This window comes from Podarcis gaigeae, assembly GCF_964106915.1.
Source record: "Podarcis gaigeae genome assembly, chromosome: 8".
NCBI lineage: Eukaryota > Metazoa > Chordata > Lepidosauria > Squamata > Lacertidae > Podarcis > Podarcis gaigeae.
This window is the reverse complement of record NC_139684.1, coordinates 11,456,668-11,477,860: the sequence shown is the minus strand read 5'-3', so window position 1 is coordinate 11,477,860 and position 21,193 is coordinate 11,456,668. Positions and strand designations below refer to the sequence as shown.

At 49.6% G+C, this 21,193-nt stretch overlaps 1 protein-coding gene across 4 annotated transcripts in view; it reads left to right on the top strand.

The window, feature by feature from the left end:
- The window catches only part of RAP1GAP (RAP1 GTPase activating protein), a 107,586-nt gene that overhangs the window by 9,320 nt on the left and 77,073 nt on the right, over positions 1 to 21,193 (top strand). For 2 of the 4 annotated variants that reach the window (XM_083750199.1, XM_083750198.1), the window contains exons 1-2: positions 4,527 to 4,663; positions 13,640 to 13,675. In XM_083750199.1, the coding sequence (XP_083606325.1) occupies positions 4,620 to 4,663; positions 13,640 to 13,675 (80 nt within the window). In that variant the 5' untranslated portion in view covers positions 4,527 to 4,619. Of the gene's footprint in view, positions 1 to 4,526; positions 4,664 to 13,639; positions 13,676 to 21,193 lie in introns of those variants that run through there. The other 2 variants (XM_083750202.1, XM_083750201.1) reach the window with 2 other exon arrangements.

Sequence of the window (21,193 nt, the reverse complement as noted above, 5' to 3'; positions counted from 1 at the left end):
TTGACAGTGGAACAGATGCCCCCAGAAGGTGATGGACTCTCCTTTGTTTTTATTCCAAAAAAGGTTGGATGTCACCTGTCATGGATTTTTTTAAAGCTTTGACTCATCTATTGCAGAGTGTTAGACGAGAAGACATTTGAGGTCCCTTCCAGCTCTACAGTTCTATCATTCTTGTGCATAGCTGTCAACTTTTCCCTTTTCTTGCGAGGAATCCTATTCGGAATAAGGGAACTTCCCTTTAAAAAAGGGAAACGTTGGCAGCTATGTTCTTGTGACCCATTCCCCACCCACAGTGGGCATAGGATGTGTGTGTATTTTCCAATCCTAAATTGGGACACAGGTGGCACTGTAGTCTAAACCACTGATCCTCTATTGGGCTTGATGATTGGAAGGTCAGCGGTTCGAATCCCCGCGACAGAGTGAGCTCCCGTTGCTCTGCCGCAGCTCCTGCCAACCTAGCAATTCGAAAGCACACCAGCACAAGTAGATAAAGCGGTACCGCTGTGGAAGGAAGGTAAACAGCATTTCCAGTTTCTGTCACAGTGTCCTGTTGCCCCAGAAGCGGTTTAGTCATGCTGGCCGCATGACCTGGAAAAGCTGTCTGTGAACAAACGCTGGCTCCCTCGGCCTGAAAGCAAGATGAGTGCCGCAACTCCATAGCCGCATTTGACTGGACTTAACCGCCCAAGGGTCCTTTAAGATAAAGGTAAAGGGACCCTTGACCATTAGGTCCAGTCGTGGCCAACTCTGGAGTTGTGGCGCTCATCTTGCTTTACTGGCCGAGGGAGCCGGTGTACAGCTTCCAGGTCATGTGGCCAGCATGACTAAGCCGCTTCTGGAGAACCAGAGCAGCGCATGGAAACACCATTTGCCTTCCCGCTGGAGCGGTACCTATTTATCTACTTTGACGTGCTTTCAAACTGCTAGGTGGGCAGGAGCAGGCACTGAGCAACGGGAGCTCACCCCGTCGCGGGGATTCGAACCGCTGACCTTCTGATCGGCAATCCTAGGCTCTGTGGTTTACCTTTACCTTCTTACAGTTCTGTCATTCTTGTGACACCTGCCCCAGCCACAGTGGGCATAGGGTAGTGTGTGTGTTTTGCAGCCCTAAAAGGGGAACTCCCAGGACCGCTGTCCAGGGTGCTGAATGATTCCTACTGCCTCTTGCCCTGGTGAGGTTCCTGCTGAATGCTGTCCGTAGGGGGCGCTTTCTGACCATGGCTCAACCACCCATCCTCTCCTGAGAGACATCTCTCACCCTCCCTGTAAATGAGCAACCAATCCAATAGGCAAAGCTACTTTGGTAATCAACCAGGCATCTCCAGGTGCTCATGTGTGTTTGGGGACCGGATTGGACCACCATTGGTGCGTAATGGCAGATGTTCTTGGCTGTTTTCAAGGCTTGGAGATATCTCTGCCAGTCCACGACGAGCTCAAGGAAACTGGTGGCAGTTCAGAGTGGCATCGCCTGTTGGGTTTGGCTGATGATCTTGGCTACTCAGTCAAACCACAGGCTGGAATCAGGACACCTGTTATTATCTCATCTTTTGGGTGATGCTCAAATTTGGTGGTAGGCCCTGATTTCCTGCAATAAGCGTCACAGGAGTTATAGGCTGCTTAGAAGACAACTCCCATCATCCCTAGCTAACAGGACCAGTGGTCAGGGATGGTGGGAGTTGAAGTCCCAAAAACTTCTGGAGGGCCGAGTTTGCCTATTCTTGGTCTAGATGCACCTTTGCCAACACTAGGTGCTCTATATATACTTTGGACTGCAGCTGCCATCAGTTTCAGCCAGCGCATGAAGGGAGTTATAGAATAATAGAATTGTAGAGTTAGATGGGACACCCGGGGGTCATCTAGTCCAACCCGCTGTGTTGGAGGAATCACAGTTGTTGCTGGTAGCCATTCAATGACAGAGGAAACACACTTTGTGCATTCTCAGAAAACACTTCTGCAATCTTTCATATGCCTCGATTGAATCCTGGTAGTAAACATGAGCTCTTTGAGCGAAATCCTGATCTCCTCTGACTCCAGTTAGGCCTGTGTAATGTTGTTTTGGGGACGCGGGTGGCGCTGTGGTCTAAACCACAGAGCCTACGACTTACCGATCAGAAGGTCGGCGGTTCGAATCCCCGCGACGGGGTGAGCTACAGTTGCTCGGTTCCTGCTCCTGCCCACCTAGCAGTTCGAAAGCACGTCAAAGTGCAAGTAGATAAATAGGTACCGCTCTGGCGGGAAGGTAAACAGTGTTTCCGTGTGCTGCTCTGGTTTGCCAGAAGTGGCTTAGTCATGCTGGCCACATGACCCGGAAGCTGTACGCCGGCTCCCTCGGCCAATAAAGCGAGATGAGTGCCGCAATCCCAGAGTCGGCCACGACTGGACCTAATGGTCAGGGGTCCCTTTACCTTTAATGTTGTTTTGTTTATTGCATTTGTATCCCATTAAAAAAACTTTTAAAATATAATTTTCAGGTTTATGCATTTCAATAATTTTACAGTATTTTAACATTTAAAAACTTGACTACCTTCCCCCTCTTTCTGCAGTTCCTTAAATTTATTTTTAATATCTTCTGCATATCCAAATTAATTTGCTCATTTATACATCTTCTTTAAATATATACACTTATGAAATGGCAGGTTAATACAATAATCCTGCCAATGTTCTTATCTGTTTACAATTTGTCTGTAAATATTCAATAAACCATTTCCATTCTTTTATAAAAAAAAGGTTGTTATCTTGATTTCTTATTTTTTCCAGTAAGTTTCACCATTTCTGTATATTCCATAAGTTCTTGTATCCATTCTTCATTTGCTGGGAATTCTGCTTCTTTCCATTTTGGGGCAAGTAACATTCTTGCTGCTGTAGTAGCATACATGAATAAGTTTCTGTACAGTTTGACTGCCTTTTCAATTCATTATATATCATCTCCCAGTAAGCTTTAACATTTGTATCCCACCTTTTGCCCCAAAGGAGCTCCAGGCGGTATACATGGTTCTCTCCCTCCTCGTTTAATCCTAACAACAACCCTGTGAGGTAGGTTTGGCCAAGAGCAGTGACGTAGCGTGGGGGGTGCAGGGGGGGCCAGCCGCACCGGGCGCAACATCTGGGGGGGGGGCGCGCTCGCACTTGCAGTGCTAAAATCAGTGCTAAAATCCACGGGTTAGGGGGCGCAAATTACTTGCCTTGCCCCAGGTGCTGACAACCCATGCTACGCCACTGACCAAGAGTGAGCGACTGGCTCCATGCAACCAGTGAGCTTCAGGGCCAAGTGGGGGATTCGAACCCTGGTCTCTCCTACGTCCTAGCCCCACACTCTCTAACCACTATGCCACATTGTGTCCTACTGGGAGTTAATAATAAACACAACTACCTTAATTTTTTTTTAACAGTTTCCCTCCTCCCTGTTTTATCCTCCCAACAACCCTGGGAGGCAGATTAGGCTGGGAGGCTGTATGACTAGCCCAAGGCTGAGTGGCAAGATTTGAACCCAGGTCTCTCCCAGCTCTGAGTCCAGTACTCTAACCCACTACACCGCCACTGGCTCCTCCTAATTCAGGGGTGCCCAAACTTTTAAAAGGGTTTTACCCCAGGGCATATACTGCCACGGGGGCTGGATTAAATCAACCAGCGGGCCGGATTAGGCCCCTGAAACGGACTTTGGACATGCCTGTCCTAATTGCAATGAATATACTCTGAGTAGAACTTAGTTGGGACGCGGGTGGCACTGTGGGTTAAACCACAGGGCCTAGGAATTGCCAGTCAGAAGGTCAGCGGTTCGAATCCCCGTGACAGGGTGAGCTCCCGTTGCTCGGTCCCTGCTCCTGCCAACCTAGCAGTTCAAAAGCACATCAAAGTGCAAGTAGATAAATAGGTACTGCTCCGGCGGGAAGGTAATCATCGTTTCTGTGCGCTTCTCTGGTTTGCCAGAAGCGGCTTAGTCATGCTGGGCACATGACCCAGAAGCTGTATGCTGGCTCCCTCGGCCACTAAAGCGAGATGAGCGCCGCAACCCCAGAGTCGGCCACGACTGGACCTAATGGTCAGGGGTCCCTTTACCTTTACCTACAACTTAGTTGGAGCCATACCCCTCCTTTGCTCAGCACAGAATGCTTTTCAGGGGCGTAGAAAAGAGGCATGCCTCTGGTCTGCAAAAGGGACATTTTGGAACATCTCAGCAAAGAGACTCTGACTCGCTGTGCCCACCTGCCTGGCACCTGTTGGCACGCACTTGCACTAACTAACCTGTCCCTGAGGCGGGCGCTGGCACTGCTGCTCCTTGCACTGCCCTGCTGCAGATGATAAGGCAGGTTGCCTGGCAGTCAATTTCCTGAGATGCCCGTGCCAGCTTGTGCCCCTGCAAGACCCACTCGATTGCTGGGAGCTACCCAAGTGCCCTCTGGGGCCTTGCTGGAGGAGTTTTGCTCCAGCCTGTGCTGGTTGGACAGGTTTGGCCGGGAGGAGGCGGGGAAAATACAGGGCCCCTCCCTCTTTCCCTCCCTCCTTTTCTCCCCAGGCAGATTCTGCATGCTTTTGCTGCAGCCAGGCATCTGTGTTTCTGCTCCATGGCCGGCCTGATCCGCAGGCGCCTCCTCTGACTTCCCCTGCCCTCTGTTGCCGCCATGGGTTCCAGGAAGCGGAGCTTCACCTTTGGGGCTTATGGAGGGTGAGTGAGTGGCTGGGGGGGGGGGCAGCTCTGAAGGCCAGTGGGAGGGAGCTGGGAGTTGGCTGGGGGCCAGTGCCGTAACTGGGAGAGGATTGGAGCAACACGGTGTGCAAAAGTGCATCTCAGTGTAACCTACAGTTTCCTAATAGTATATATTTAAAGTAGATGAATAAATGAGCAAATTAAGTTCATTTGGATATGCAGAAGATATTGAAAATAAATTTAAGGAACCGCAGAAAGAGTGGGGAGGAAGTCAAGTTTTGAAATGATAAAATTATTGAAACGTATAAACCTGAAAATCATAAATAATTTTTTTAAAAAGTGCATCTCCGTGTGACATGATGGAAACTTGCAAAATGATGCACAGTGGATAGAGGAAAGGTTTCTTTCTCCCTCTCTTTTAATATCAGAACCTCCCGCAAAGCTGAACCGTGGGAGGTTCAGGATATTAAACTGTGGAACTCCCTGCCTCAGGAGGCCAGGATGGCTTTCAAAGAGGATGGGGCAAATTTGCAGAGTAGGAGAAGGCCATTGATGGCCACTACTTGCAATGGCTGTGCTTTGCCACCGGCAGCCCCCTTGCTATCTCAGTTTCTAGCGACAGAATTGTAGAGTAGGAGGGACTCTGAGAGTTATCTAGCCCAACCCCTCCAATGCAGGAATTACAGCTCAGTAATTCCTGACAGGTGGCCCCCTAACCTCTGTTTGAAACCCTCCAGTGAAGGAGAGTCCACTCTCTTTTGTTCCACTGTCAAACATACTCCTTCCTTTGTCAGCCTGGAGTGCAAAATTCTTCCAGGTTGCTGGACTAGAAAGAACACTGGGCAACATGTCCGTGTGGAGACTGACCACTTTTTTTGCAGGATGCAGCAGGTGCTATGAACGGGGGGCAGGTGTGTGCTCAGGTGTGGCTGTGCTGGGGACTGAGTGCGAGTCATGACCTCCACAGAGTAGTGCCCATCTGCCTGTTCCTCTTTCCAACTGCCCTCTGTTTTGGGTGAAATGCAGGCTTGGACGTGTAAACGAATGAAGACTGCCTTGCGCTGAGTCCGTTGCTTTGGTCCAGTGGAAGGGAACCTGTAGCCCCCCCCCCCCAAGGTGTTAGGATCATGGAATTGTGGAGTTGTAAGGGGTCCCCAGTGGTCATCTAGTCTGACTCCAGCAATGCAGAATAATTGAATATGTTGAGCTCCAGCTCCCAGCAGCCACTGCGGCCAGTCGTCAGGGATGGTGGCAGTTGTGGAGAGTCACAGTTTCTTTCTCTCCGCCCCTTCATTAAAAGAAGGCAGAGATTCCTACACTGCAGGAGGGGTTGATTCTATGAAATATGTTGGCTTTGGATTTGCTGATGAGAGTCAGAGCTCAGCGACTTGGATTGGGGTGGGGTCCTGGGTTCGAATCCCACCTCTTCAATGGTCTTCTTGTGGGGCTTTAAGTGAGGTCTGTTCTCTTGTCTCCATCAGTAAAATAGACTCTCAGCTCACAGCTTCATTGAGGTGGTTATGTTTTGTTCTGTTGCCTTCAGCCTTGACCATGTCTTAGAAACCAGCTTTATACCGAATCAGTCCATCTTGGTTTATGTAGTGCAGTCCTATCTACCCTGACTCACAGTGGGGACTTTCCAGGATTCCAGGAAGAGAACGTTCCTCCCTAGAGATGCCATTGGGAATTGAAGCTGGAGCCTTCTGTATGCCAAGCCGAGACCCTCCCTCTTTTTTTAGGGCAGAGGGGCTATTAATTCTTTACCGTCAGCCATCCAACGAACTTCTGTGTTATTGCTGGGTTGAGCAGGAGCATCTGAATGCAACACCCCCCTTATTTAAAAATAGAATTTATAAACTGCTTGATTGTCAAAAAGAAAATTCAGAGTGGTTTCCAAAGAAGAAGAAGAAAGCGATGAAATAAATACAAAGAAAAAAATAGCAATAAGCTGTATAAAAAGTTTAAGTAGCAATAGACTAAAACTCACATCGACTTGACTAAACATCTTTCTAAATACCCCTCCCACAAGCCTTTTAAAATTGCACATAGAGATATATGCATTTTGCAAGCTGAAAGACTGCATTATTCTCCATTCTGCCCACCCTACAAATCTCCCACCTCTGCTCAACTACATCATGGAAACATTCCCCTGTCTCCGCGGCTGCCTTGATCCTTCTGCCCACTGAGTGTGGGTTACACTCAGCTCCTCATCTGTGCCCATGGACACTGCCTCCCTCCTTTGGCTGCAGTTGCCCCTCCAGGGCAGGGACAAGGCTGCTTCTGTCCCCCTGGCCTTTAGGCTCCCAGCTTAGGTATTTCCCTTGTGGGAGGAGGTTGTGACCTCCATGCCGCTGCAGCAGAGCCGGGAAGGAAAGCCCCCACAGCCTGGGAACTGTGGAAGGGTTCCTTCCTGGGATGGGGCCAGGAGCGCCTTCTAATGATGGTATCGGTGCTTCTGCAGCAAAAATTCCTGCATCATGGGGGTTGGAGTACCTTGGGGGTCCCTTCCAGCTCTACAATTCTGTAGAGTTGTAGTGTTGTAGCAAAAGGGCACAGCAGGAAATCAGGGTCCGCATATATAAGCAGCAGCAGCAACAAAGACAAAAGGCAACCATGAAATGAGAGTGATTTATCGGCTGCCGTCCAGGAAATAATTCCCTGGTTTCTGAAGAAGTACAGAGCGAGAGGAGATCTCCCGGAGATCTCGTCAATTATCATCGGCATTGTTTTGCGGAAAGGAGGCACAGCTTGGATTAATTCTGCACTCCGTTCATGTAGACCCCCCACCTGTCCCCATGGATGTTTCAATCATCGCTTTCATTGTCTCGCAACCTCACTTTGTCTTTCTGTAACTTAGACCTGCAGCCAAAGTCTTCTTCTGTCAATTTTTTATTTATTTATTGGTTGCATTTATATCCCACATCCCCCCACCCACCCACTGCAAGGAGTCAAGCTGCTGTGCACACAATTCTCCCCTTCCTCATTGAAACCCTACATCAACAATGAAATTCCTGTGTTGCAGGGGGTTGGATGATGCCTTCCAGGGTTCTGTGATTTTACAAAGTGTTGCAGATGAGGATGAGTGGCAGCCTCATGGCCCAGTGAGGATTTGAAGCCTGGTCTCTCCCAGGTCCTAGTCCGAAGCTCTAACCACAACACCATTAGATCAGAGTTGGATCTTCCACCTCTTTGCGCACCCATGACATGTGGTTCTCATTGCCTGCTCTGCATTTTAGATTTCATTTGCAAAGAATAGCATGGGGAAGAGGGGTTTGTTGTTTTTTTAGCAGGGGCCGGAAAGAATCATAGAATCATAGAATCATAGAGTTGGAAGAGACCACAAGGGCCATCGAGTCCAACACCATCAGAGCACTCCTGACATATGGTTGTCAAGCCTCTGCTTAAAGACCTCCAAAGAAGGAGACTCCACCACACTCCTTGGCAGCAAATTCCACTGTCGAACAGCTCTTATTGTCAGGAAGTTCTTCCTAATGTTTAGGTGGAATCTTCTTTCTTGTAGTTTGGATCCATTGCTCTGTGTCCGCTTCTCTGGAGCAGCAGAAAACAACCTTTCTCCCTCCTCTATGTGACATCCTTTTATATATTTGAACATGGCTATCATATCACCCCTTAACCTCCTCTTCTCCAGGCTAAACATGCCCAGCTCCCTTAGCCGTCCCTCATAAGGCATCGTTTCCAGGCCTTTGACCATTTCGGTTGCCCTCCTCTGGACACGTTCCAGTTTGTCAGTGTCCTTCTTGAACTGTGGTGCCCAGAACTGGACACAGTACTCCAGGTGAGGTCTGACCAGAGCAGAATACAGTGGCACTATTACTTCCCTTGATCTAGATGCTATACTCCTATTGATGCAGCCCAGAATTGCATTGGCTTTTTTAGCTGCCGCGTCACACTGTTGGCTCATGTCAAGTTTGTGGTCAACCAGGAACTCCTAGATCCTTTTCACATGTACTGCTCTCAAGCCAGGTGTCACCCATCTTGTATTTGTGCCTACAAGAGTGCAGCAAAGGTGTCAATAGCACAGCTGTCAACTTTTCCCTTTTCTTGCGAGGAATCCTATTCGGAATAAGGCGATTTCCCTTAAAAAGGGGGGGAAGTTGACAGCTATGGTCAATAGGCAGGGAGTTCCCAAGATCGGGTGCAGCTGCACTAGAAGATCCATCTTGGAGATGCATCATCACCACTGAATCCTTGACTTTCTCAATCTGCGTCGGGTATCTGAAGCCAGGTGGCATCTTGCCACCCTGCCATCGCACTCGGATCTAATCGCTAAAACTGCAGCAGGTGGGAAACAGAGAGTCACAGAATGTAGAGTTTGACACGATCCCATTGAGAGAGAGAGCGTGTGTGTGTGTATGGTGGAGAGCTGGGCTCCTTCTGGGCTTCCATGGCCGCTCCTCCTTCCCTCTGCGAGGCTGTTTGTTTAGATGGAATAATTCAATTAGGGCTGGGCAGTAAGTGCCTGGCACCAGGCTGTGGAGAGCCTGGGGAGGAGGAGGTGGGGGGAGCCAGCTTCAGAGCAGCCCCAGCTCAGCAGCTTCCCAGCAAAGACTCCCTTGGCATGCTCTGATGGTTGAGTCTTCCTCTCCTCTTCGCATCCCTCCTTCGTCTCTCTCCACCTTCTCCCCATCTTCTTCAACACTAGCAAGTGGTTAAACTGTGAGACTGGCCATCATTGCCCTCCCTGACATTTGCCTGTTGCTGCAGCCATCTTCCTCTCGAGTAAAGATGTAGGAGCCAGCTGGACCTCATCTGACCTGCGTGACAGCTGCGTGACGATAAGCCGGGCTCCTCTAAGTGCAGGGAAACCCATGCCTGAAACTGAATTTGCTCTGTGTTTGTGCGCTTAAGGGTTTTGTAAATATCGAATTTATTCTGCCTTTGCCAAATCGTTGATTTTTTGTCCTTTTTGGATTTGCTGGCTGTCATGGGCTGGCTGGATGCATCAGGTGGGGAACCCCCAGGGAAGAAGGCTCAGAGCCGGTGGTTTGGTGATGGGGCAATGATGAGTGGTCACAGGGGAAGACAGGGAGGAGGAGGTGTCAGAAACTGCAGACGTAACAGGGTTTAGTGAGCAGGAAGAGGCTGTGGCAGAGAGCAGTCCAGAGACAGAGGCAGTAGCAGAGGCTGGAGAGGAGGGGACCATGAGGCAGGCTGCTGAAGAAGCCAGGGGGTCTCCCACCCCTGCTGAGATCAGTTCCATTTCCCACTGGTCTTTCGGAACGCATAGAGAAACGAAGAAGGCAGAGCGAGGAGATGCAAGATGAAGGAGCCTGAGATTGCTTGGGAAGTACCCAAGGGAGTAGTAGTCTTGGAGAGCTGTGGGAAACTGCCTCACTGGGGCAAGATCTACTGTGCTCACCAGGCCTGCACTGTTTTGCTTCCTTTGAATAAAGAGTTAACTTCACTGACTCCGGGTCTTTTATTGCTGACCTACTCCAGACTTTGGCTCCTGAAACTGACTTCAAAGCTGGAATCAGCCGGTCTGGATGCTAAAAGGTCCCGCAGGCAATTGATTAAGAACATGGAACAAGCCATTGTCAGTTCAGCTAAAGAGGGTCCATTTAGCCCCAGTCTCTTGTTTCCAGGAGTGGACATCCAGTGGGGTGTGAAGGCAACAGCCCTCCCCTGTTTTTCCCTCCCTGTCCCTTAGCGGCTGGCGTTCGGAGGTAGACTGCAACCATAAAGTGAGGCTCTATTTGGAAGCATCATGGCTAACCCAGGCGTCTCTGATGGATAATAATAATAATAATAATAATAATAATAATAATAATAATAATAAATAATAATAATAATAATAATAATAATAATAATAATAATAATAATAATAATAATAAAAAATTTATACCCCACCCATCTGGCTGGGTTTCCCCAGCCACTCTGGGCGGCTTCCAACAAAACACTAAAATACAATAACCTATTAAACATTAAAAGCTTCCCTAAACAGGGCTGCCTTCAGACGTCTTCTAAAAGTTTGGTAATTATTTTTCTCTTTGACATCTGGTTCCACAGGGTGGGCGCCACTACCGAGAAGGCCCTTCCCAAAGGCCTCCCCAGCCCAGCTTCCTGGTTCCAACAGTGGTCAGCCATGTGGAAGCCCCCAAGCAGAGCACAAGGTTGGGGGGGGGGGGAGAGAGGACTGTTTTGTTGTTGTTGTGTCCTTGTTATCAGAGGTAGACTGCCTCTGCACATGGAGCTTCCATCTCACTAGCATAGGTTCCACAAATGTGTCCCTTTCCATAGGAACCTGATGAATCAGGCAAAAAAGTGTTGCTGGCCAACCATCTCATTCAGGGAAGCTCCCAAACTCCCTCTCCCAACGACTGAGAGGCCGCCTGAGGCCACCACCGCCCATCCTCCTGTTCATTGCAGACTAGGGGCTGCTGGCCCCTAAAATGGCTGCATGAGGGCATAGGGGATGGGGGCTTCTTTTGTCCCCTGGGGGGGCTAGAGGAGCTGTGGGCGATGCTGGCTTGACCTCTCTCTCTGGTGACGAAGTGACCTGCTGCACAAGACTTGCTGCACAAGCCTTGTGTCAACCCCAAACACAGCAACCGGTTCTCCAGCCAGACAGACAGGTTTTGGACGGCGCAGGGAGAATCCCAAAACAAGCCTTGTTTTTCAGTTGCTGCTGCTCACATTTGGCCCACTTTGGGGTTGTGGCTGTTTTTGGTGGTGGGAAGGGGGGGGGGAGTTGAAGGTGAGGAGAGGCCGGGGAGGAGCAGAATTTGTAAACAGTAGGCCAGAGCTTTCCAAAATGTGTCTCCGTGCTCCTCACGGGGCTGGAAAGGGGCAGGTTTAACCTCCGGTTTGCTAGTAAAAGTGAACCGCCGCGTCGTGAAATGATGCACGTCTAAAAAAGCAGAGCTGTCATCTTTTCCCTTTTCTTGCGAGGAATCCTATTCGGAATAAGGGAACTTCTTGACAGCTGTTGACAGCTATGCTAAAAAGCGTGTGACCAATATTAAAAGTTTGGAAAGCTCTACTGCAGGTCTAAATTCAGGACAGATAAGAGAAAGTACTTCTTGGCTCAGTGCAGAGTTAAACAGTGGAACTGTTATGTAGTGAGTTGAATAGGATCCAAAAGGCAGCAGTCTGATTGGTCCTAGAACAATAGGATCCAGAATGCAGCAGTCTGATTGGTCCACAGGAGCCACCCAATCCAGCTCCAGGTGGAACAGAATCCGCAACCTGATTGGCCTACAGGAGAATCCCGGAATCAGCCAATCACGTGGGGCCCATTGTGTAAATAATGTACATAAAGCAGACATTCTGGGGGAACTTCCATTCCTCCTCACCACTATGAGCTGAATAAAGAGCATGAAATCCACTCTCGACTCCGAGTATATTTCACCCCCTTTCTGAAAAGACTGTCCAGGTCTATTTAGAGTTGGAAGTGACCCAGAGCATCATCTAGTCCAGCCCCCTGCAATGCAGCTGTCCCATGTGGAGATTGAACCTGCACCCTTGGCATTATCAGCATCATGCTCTAACCAACTGAGCTCCGCAAGGATTTGAACCCCTGGTCTCTCCCGGGTCCTAATCTGACGCTCTAACCACTATGCCACACTGTCTCTCCAGGTGGTCCTGTGTGGACCAGGCACTTGGTGCTCATGCTGGACTAAGATGGGCTGCTTTTGGCCTGATCCAGCTGCTGCTGAGCTCTTCCGGTATTCTCACCTGTTCACACACTGCATTTCCTCCCAATGAAAACCCAGGACTGCGTGCAGATGGGGAGAATAACGGGGGGCAATCATATAGCCCCGTACAACTTGAGACCTGTTTACCTATGAAATTGCAGGTAATTCGTTTTCGTCCACTCGATTGCTTCGATCAGTGGAACTGGCCCTGTTCCAGGTGCCACAAAATACCCGCTCCACATTTGTATCTCCCGCTTGGACTGCTGCAATGCGCTCTATGTGGGGCTACCTTTGAAGGTGACCCGGAAACTACAACTAATCCGGAATGCAGCAGCTAGACTGGTGACTGGGAGCAGCGCCGAGACCACATAACACCGGTCTTGAAAGACCTACATTGGCTCCCAGTACGTTTCCAAGCACAATTCAAAGTGTTGGTGCTGACCTTTAAAGCCCTAAACGGCCTCGGTCCAGTATACCTGAAGGAGCGTTCTCCACCCCCATCGTTCTGCCTGGACACTGAGGTCCAGCTCTGAGGGCCTTCTGGTGGTTCCCTCATTGTGAGAAGCAAAGCTACAGGGAACCAGGCAGAGGGCCTTCTCGGTAGTGGCGCCTGCCCTGTGGAACGCCCTCCCATCAGATAAACACCTACCTGACATCTTAAGGCAGCCCTGTTCAGGGAAGTTTTTAATGTATGACATATTAGTGTATTTTTGGTCTTTGTGGAAGCCGCCCAGAGTGGCTGGGGAAACCCAGCCAGATGAGCGGGGTACAAATAAATTATTATTATTATTATTATTATTATTATTATTATTATTATTATTATTATCATCCTCCTCCTCCTCCTCCTCCTCCTCATCATTATTGTAAGAACTCGACTGTTTGGAACTTTGGAACTCCCTGCCCATTGACATCACAGCCTTCACTGTGCTTTTTTGGGGTTCCTGCTTAAAAATAATAATTATTACTTAGGCAAGCCCGTCTCGATGCTTAGAAATTCTGAGGTGGTTTTTAACCTGGTTTTTAGTGTTTTGACTTTTTGTACATTTTAAAGTACGGTTGTGAATGTTTCTTGATTTTTCTTTTTGAGTCCTTTTTTTTGCATTCTAGTGGTGTATCCAGTTTATGGAATTATATACACACATGCATAAACACGCACACTTTCAGAAAGATATCAGTCAGGAATCATGTGGCCACCCACCCTTGTCACCCTTCCCCGAAAGCTCTGACAGAGGCAAAACTGTCTTTAACTGTTGGTGACAAGGTGAGATATGCCTGCCTGGTTACTAATCTGCCCGTGTCTTTTCTGTTTCCCCTTTCTCCGTCTGTCTATCTCCAGGGTGGACAAGACAACCGTCTATCACCGGAGCCTGCGGTAAGTGCAAATTTTGCCTTTTGCCGGGTGGGGCGGGTTGGGGAGCTTGCTGGTGGAAAGTCACTGCCAGCCAGACAATGCAGAACTGCATGGTCTAACTCAGTCTAAGGCAGCTAAGGTAAAAGTAAAGGGACCCCTGACCATTAGGTCCAGTCGTGGCCGACTGGGGTTGCGGCACTCATCTTGCTTTATTGGCCGAGGGAGCTGGCGTACAGCTTCTGGGTCATGTGGCCAGCATGACTAAGCCGCTTCTGGCGAAACCAGAGCAGTGCACAGAAACGCCGTTTACCTTCCCACTGGAGTGGTACCTATTTATCTACTTGCACTTTGAGGTGCTTTTGAACTGCTAGGTTGGCAGGAGCAGGGACCGAGCAACGGGAGCTCACCCTGTCGCGGGGGATTCGAACTGCCGACCTTCTGATCGGCAAATCCTAGGCTCTGTGGTTTAACCCACAGTGCCACCCGCGTCCCTCCAAGCCAGCTACCAACATCTTAAAGGCTGCAGCTTAGTGGCAGGGCACCTGCTCGGCATGCAGAAGGTATCGGGCTTAGTCCCCTCCACCTAGCACCTCCAGGCAGGGCTGGGAGAGACCCCTCTATCAGTCCTTACCCCGTATAGTTGAACCAGTGGTCAGACTCATTATGTTTCTGGTTAAACATGAGGACTAGAATCTTAAGCTTTGATGAAGGTGTCGGAGGTCAGCAGCAGAGCACCTGTCTGGCATGTAGAAGGTCCCAGGTTCAGTCCCTGGTGGCAGCATCTCCCAGAATAGAATCAAAGAATTGTAGGAAAGGACCCCCAAGGCTCATCTAGTCCCAACCCCCTGAAATGCAGGAATCACAACAAAAGCATCCTTAGCAGGTGTCCACCCAGCCTTTTGAATGGCCCCTGCCTGAAATCCTGGACAGCCGTTGCTGCCAGTCAGTGCTGGCAATAGTGAGCTAGGTGAAGGTCTGACTGTGTATATAGCAGGTTTCCTATGTTCCTATATGTGTGTGTTTCTGCCACCACTAGGCTGGTCTCTGGAACTGAGGACTCTGCCCCCCTCCTTGGCACATGACCCGTGACTCCTGGGCACCCGGCTGCAAAACAATAGGAGCCACTCAGAGTCCCTCCTGGCACCGTGCCCGCTTTGCTTGCCTCCGCCTGGCATGCTTGCCAGTCCTGGTCTGAAAGGAGCATTTGTTGGCACGCAGGGCCCTTGTGTCTGGAGGGCTCCCTGCCCTTCCCTCAAGAGCTCTCCCACCCCAAACACTGCCCCATGTGAATAGCAAGGCAGCAAACAGGGCAGCACAATCCAGAATGCTGCTGCGAGAGGCCCCCGCAAAAACCAATGAGCTGCTGGGTGAGCAAGCCAAGCCACGTACTCAGGGAAGGGGAAATGGGGAAGCTTCCGGGGGGCAGAGAGACAGTTCCTTCCTGATCACCTATCACAGAATTGTAGAGTCATACTTCTGCTCCTGCCAACCTAGCAGTTTGAAAGCACGTCAAAGTGCAAGTAGATAAGTAGGTACCACTCTGGCGGGAAGGTAAACAGTGTTTCCGTGCGCTGCTCTGGTTCGCCAGAAGCGGCTTCGTCATGCTGGCCACATGACCCGGAAGCTGTACGCCGGCTCCCTCAGCCAGTAAAGCAAGATGAGCGCCGCAACCCCAGAGTCGGCCACGACTGGATCTAATGGTCAGGGGTCCCTTTACCTTTACTTCACCGGATCTTAACCTATTACAGTGCAGTTATACCTCATGTTACGTTTGCTTCATGTTACGTTTTTTCAGGTTGCGTCCTGCGGCGACCCGGAAGTACCGGAAAGGGTTACTTCTGGGTTTCGCCACTTGCGCATGCACAAACGCCCAAAATGATGTCATGCGCATGCGCAGAAGTGGCGAATCGCAACCCACACGTGTGCAGATGTGCCGCTGCGGGTTGCGTTCTTTTCATTTTGTGAATGGGCCTCTGGAACGGATCCCATTCACACCCAGAGGTACTACTGTATTTGTAAGAATGGATTCCAAATATTGTTGAATTTGTCCATGGCAAGTCTGCATTTATATGCAAGTTGTTCCTATGTTGCGAGTTTGTATAAGTCTTTTATCCAACTGGAGAAGGGAGCTGCATGTTTATTTTTCATCTTTTTGCTGTGGTAAGGGCACAGAGAGTCCACTCATAGTGTCCTTTGGTAAGGTTCCATGTGCCAGGTACATACCGTAATTCAAGGTGAACTACAATAACAACCTTGTGAAATACACAGTTTCCCCCCCCCCCCTTTGTTTTCCCTTCTGCACGGGTTCTTGTTTCTCTCTTTCTCTTTCTCTTTTTTTGTTTGCGTCTCGCCATGTCTGGTGCACATATCGTTATGTACTTTTCAAACATTCAACAAAGATGTTAATTAAAAAAAAAAAAAGAATTGTAGAGTTGGAAGGGAACTCCAGGGGTCATCTACTCCAGCCCCTGAACTTTTGGCCAGTTCCTGGATGTGAGTGGAAAGGTGGGTGCGATGAGTCCCTCAGCTCACCTGAAGTTCCAAGGGCAGAGAGGAGCTATGAGGCCTGCCTTTGGGTGGGAGACTTTACACGTATGTGTGACATCCAAATAATAAACACTAAATAATTTTTTATTTATACCCCGCCCTTCCTGGTTCAGAAAACTGGGCTCAGGGCAGCTAACAACAAATTCAAAACACTTAATTGATGCAACAGAAAACAGCATAAAATACAGTATAAAACGTGAATAACAATAAATTCAAAAATCAATGTAGGGGGGAAATCCATCCAATAAACATTAGATGATCACCAGGGCTAGCTGGCTAAATTAGTCCTCTGTGTGAGAGTGCAGTTCAGTGGTCAAGCACCCGCTTTGCATGAGAAAGGTCTCAGGATCAGTCCCCAGAAGCATCTCCCGGTACGGCAGGGAACGTCCCCTGTGCTTGGAACCCTGGAGAGATGCTGCCAGTCAGTGCAGACAATACTGAGCTAGGAGGACCCTCAGTCGAAGGCAGCCTCCCACGTTCCTCTAAGGCAGAGAGGGCACCTGGGCCAATTGGATAATTTGATGCCCAGCTAGGAAACCGCCTTATAATGAGTCGTTCTGCAGTGGAAAGGGGTTCTCTCAGACTCCCTTCATTGGAGTTTTTCAAACATCTGACTGAGGTGCTTGAGCTGCGTTTTGGGAAAGTGCCGCTGTGACTTGGTGGCAGGACACGTGCTTTGCATGCAGAAGGCTGAAGGCTCAGTCCCTGGGAGCACCTCCACCGGCTGGGCTGGAAATGGCCCCTGCGCCTGAAACCTACTGCCAATCAGAGTAGGCAACCCTGTGTTAGGTGGGCCAGACGTGTGACCCCAATTTAACACACCTTCCCTGTTCCTCTTCAAATCAGCTCTTTGTTCAGAAACATGTGGACTAGAATCTTGGTTTCTTTTTAAAAGGAAGGAGCATTACTCATCTTTAGTATTCAATAAGCCCTTGGTTCCAGCCCTGGATAGGAAACCTGTCCCAGGTACGTCTGGGAAAGGCTCCCTTGCCTGGAACTCTGGAAAAGAAGCAACACTGAGATGGCAAGACCAGGGCTCAGAATTGATCCAAAGCAGCTTGGTATATTCTTACGAGGCTGCAACATTGCTAACCACCAAGAGCAACTTCTTGACTTCTTCACGCAGCACGTAGTTAAACTATGGAACTCCTTCCCACCAGATCCAGTGATGGCCACCAACTTGTCCAGCTTTAAAAGAGACAAAACTGAATGGAGCAAATGCTTGTTTTCTTCTGCTCTGGAAGGTAGGACTCGAACCCACGGCTTCAAGCTACAAGAAAGGAGATTCCGGCTAAACATCGGGAAGAACTTTCTGTCCGTCAGAGCTGCTCAACTGCAGAATGGTCTCCCTTGGGAGGCCGTGGACTCTCCTTCCTTGGAAGTTTTTAAGCAGAGGTTGGATGGCCATCTGCCGTGGATGCTTCAGTTGAGATTCCTGCATCGCAGGGGGTTGGACTAGATGACCCCTGGGGGTCTGTTCCAGCTCTAGAATCCTGTGACTCTTATGACCAAGCACTGCCTCCTGTTTGGGCCTCAGGCACACACACACAGAGATGTAGCCCACCCCTTATTCCGGCACTGAGATCAGTCCCTACAACATGTCCTAGTACAAAAAACAGCAGGGCTTCTGTGCATGTGCAGAATGCCTTCCCCCTTGCTGCTGAAAAACTCCTCCTCCCAAGGTGTTGCAAACTAAAGAATCAGGCCCCTGGCTTGGATTGCCTGGATTTGACGCAGGTCTGAACCCCCATTTAGAAATGGAGCACTGGGCCTCTGCCCAGACCTTTGTCTGAGCTCTGGAGCCCCCAAACCTATTGAGCCTCTCCTCTGTGCCTTCCAACCATTGGCCTGAAAGTGAGTTGAGCCCCTGGAGAGGCACATGATGGGTTATGGGAGAGAGGAGAGGGAGGGCAGAGGACAGGGACCCCGCTCTGATGCCCAGAGGCCAGCTGCTGTGAGCAGGAACCTCTTCCTCCTCTTGGGATAAGAATCCCGCCTTTGCAAAGCATGAGGCCCTGGGGCTCAGCTTCTGCCCGGGGGCTTTTGCAGGGGGGAGGGTGTCTTCTGGCACAGGCATTCCTCTCCTTTCAGGTTGGGGAAGGGAGAGTGAAAAAGGCAAAATCCATGCTAGGGATAATTAGGTAGGGAATTGAAAATAAAACTGCCAGCGTTGTAATGCCATACCTCACTCGGAATAATGTGGTGTGCAGTTCTGGATAAAAGGTAAAGGGACCCCTGACCGTTAGGTCCAGTCGTGACCGACTCTGGGGTTGCGGTGCTTATCTCACACTATTGGCCGAGGAAGCCGGCGTACAGCTTCCGGGTCATGTGGCCGGCATGATGGAGCCACTTCTGGCGAACCAGAGCAGCGCACGGAAACGCCGTTTACCTTCCCGCCGGAGCGGTACCTATTTATCTACTTGCACTTTGACGTGCTTTCGAATTGCTAGGTTGGCAGGAGCAGGGACTGAGCAACGGGAGCTCATGCCTTCGCGGGGATTCGAACCGCCGACCTTCTGATCAGCAAGCCTCTGTGGTTTAATCCACAGCAGATTGTGGAGCTGTAAAAGGTTCCAAAAAGGGCAATGGAAATATCAAGGGGGTGGGGGGACTCCCCTGTGAAGGAAGGTTGCAGCATTTGGGGCTTCTTAGCTTAGAGGAAAAGTGACTCTGAGGAGGCAATACAGTTTATAAAATTGTGGACTGGGAAAAATGGAGAAGAGTTTTCTCCCTCTCTTCTAAAACTTGTGGGCATACAATGAAGCTGAGTGTTGCAAGATTTAGGTCAGTTAAAATGATGTCCTTCTACACAGGGCACGTAGTCAAATTATGGAACTTGTTCCCGCTGGAGGCAGGGATGCCCACTAATTTGGGTGGTTTAAAACATGGATAGGCAAACTAAGGCCCGGGGGCTGGATCTGGCCCAATCGCCTTCTAAATCCGGCCCACGAACGGTCCAGGAATCAGTGTGTTTTTACCTGAGTAGAATGTGTGCTTTTATTTAAAATGCATCTCTGGGTTATTTTGTTCTTTTTTTCTTCTTTCAAAATATAGTCCGCCGTCTGCCCCCAAGGTCTGAGGGACAGTGGACTGGCCCCCTGCTGAAAAAGTTTGCTGATCCCTGGTTTAAAATGAGGTTTAGGCCAATTCATGGGGGAGGACGGCTATTGACAGCTGCAAGCCACAATGGCTATTCCCTGCGCCCAGAATCAGAGGCAGGAATGTTTCTGAATACCAGTTGCTGGAAATCACATGATGGGAGAGTTGCACTTGATGGTTTCTCCCAGACATTTAGTCAGTAGGGCTGGGCAACATCTGGTTTTCAACAATGTGATATATCACCAGCTAAACAGCAATATGCTGATATATTACGATGTCTGAAATAAGGGTGGAGCTGTGCAGACGCAGTGGCTGGCTCTACTTTTTATTTTTATTTGTATGCTAACGGTTTCTCTTGTGATTTGCTGCTCCCTGCATGAGGCCGGGGAGAGCTGAGCCGACGGGGGCTGCAGGAATCAAGAGAAGCATTGGCTGGCTTCACGGTCCCCCCCCCCCATTCATTATATGATGATTCATTATATGCTGCCAGGTCAAAAAATATGAAACCGATATCACGATAATGGACTTCAAACCGGTTTGCGGCGGTGTATCGATATATTGCCCAGCCCTGCTGGTCAGCCAATGTGGGAACAAGATGCTGGATTAGATGGGTCGCTGGTCTGATCCAGCAGCCTATTCTGGTGTTAAAAGGTGATCATTGAAATAGGGGCTGGTTTGGGCTCCCCCCCCACACACACATTTGCAAAAATGGACAATCCTTGATGTGCTGGGTCAAGGCCTTTTCGCTAGTTGCCTTCCTGGCTTTTGGTTCATGCCTTTTTGATCAAAGCACCGGTGGCAATTATAACCTGAAACATCTGTGTGTGTCTCTGTGTGAGGTTGGCTATCTCAGCTACACAGCAGTCAAGCCCACCTGCCAGGTGGCTCCCAAACCAGATTCCTCTCCCGGGAAGGAACCTAGAAAGCTGCTGTATATATCGAGGCAGGTCACTGGCCCACCGAGCTCAGTAATGTCTACACTGACCGGCAGCCAGGGCCTGAGACAGAGTGGGTCACACCTGGAGATACGGCTGCAAGTTGAGCCTGGGACCTTCTGCCACTGAGCTTTGCCCCTCTAGAAATAAAATAAGTTCCTAGTCCTCATAGTTCTGAGTAAGGGGCTGATTTAAACGGGCCTTCTAGCAACTCAAAGCGTCAGACCATCCAGCCATCCAGTGGGTCTCAGAGAGAGAGTCTTACTTGGAGATGCTGCCAGCCTGAGACCTTCTACATGCCCAGCTGGTGCTTGTATCTACTGAATGGACTCTTGTCCAAAGCTTCTCCACTTCCTGCCCCACTTTGGGCAGGTGCTAAGCAAATGGCCTGGGCAGAGAGGCGTGGGTGGGGTGTCACATGCTATCTTCAGTACCAAGGACAGCTCCTCTCCCAAGACTCGCCTGTACAGCTCGTGCAAACAGCATACATAAATATATAAATTTTATTGTGTTTCTGTTCCACCTCTTTCTCCAAGGAGACCAAGGTGGCATACATGGTTCTTTCCCTCCTCATTTAATCTCCACAACAGCCCTGTGAGGTAGGCTAAGCCGAGAGATAAGAGTGGCTGGCCAAAGGTCAAACAGTGAGCTTTGTGGCAGAGTCGGGATTCGAACCCTGGCCTCCTGGGTCTTAGTCTGACACTCTAACCACTACACCGTGCTGGTGGTTTGAAGTATTTGGCACCCTTTTTCATGTGTTACCTCCCCAGTCCTGAAAACCAGCCCTGCAATGTAGGCCAGTGGGATTTATCTCCATGCTGCAGGTGCAACTCCTCTATGAAAGAAAGGTGGCCGTGTTTGGGACTTTTTGGTTTAGAGAAAAGGCAAGGAAGAGGTGACGATAAAGGCCTATAGAATTATGCACATCGTGGAGAAAGTGAATAGAGGAATGTTTCCT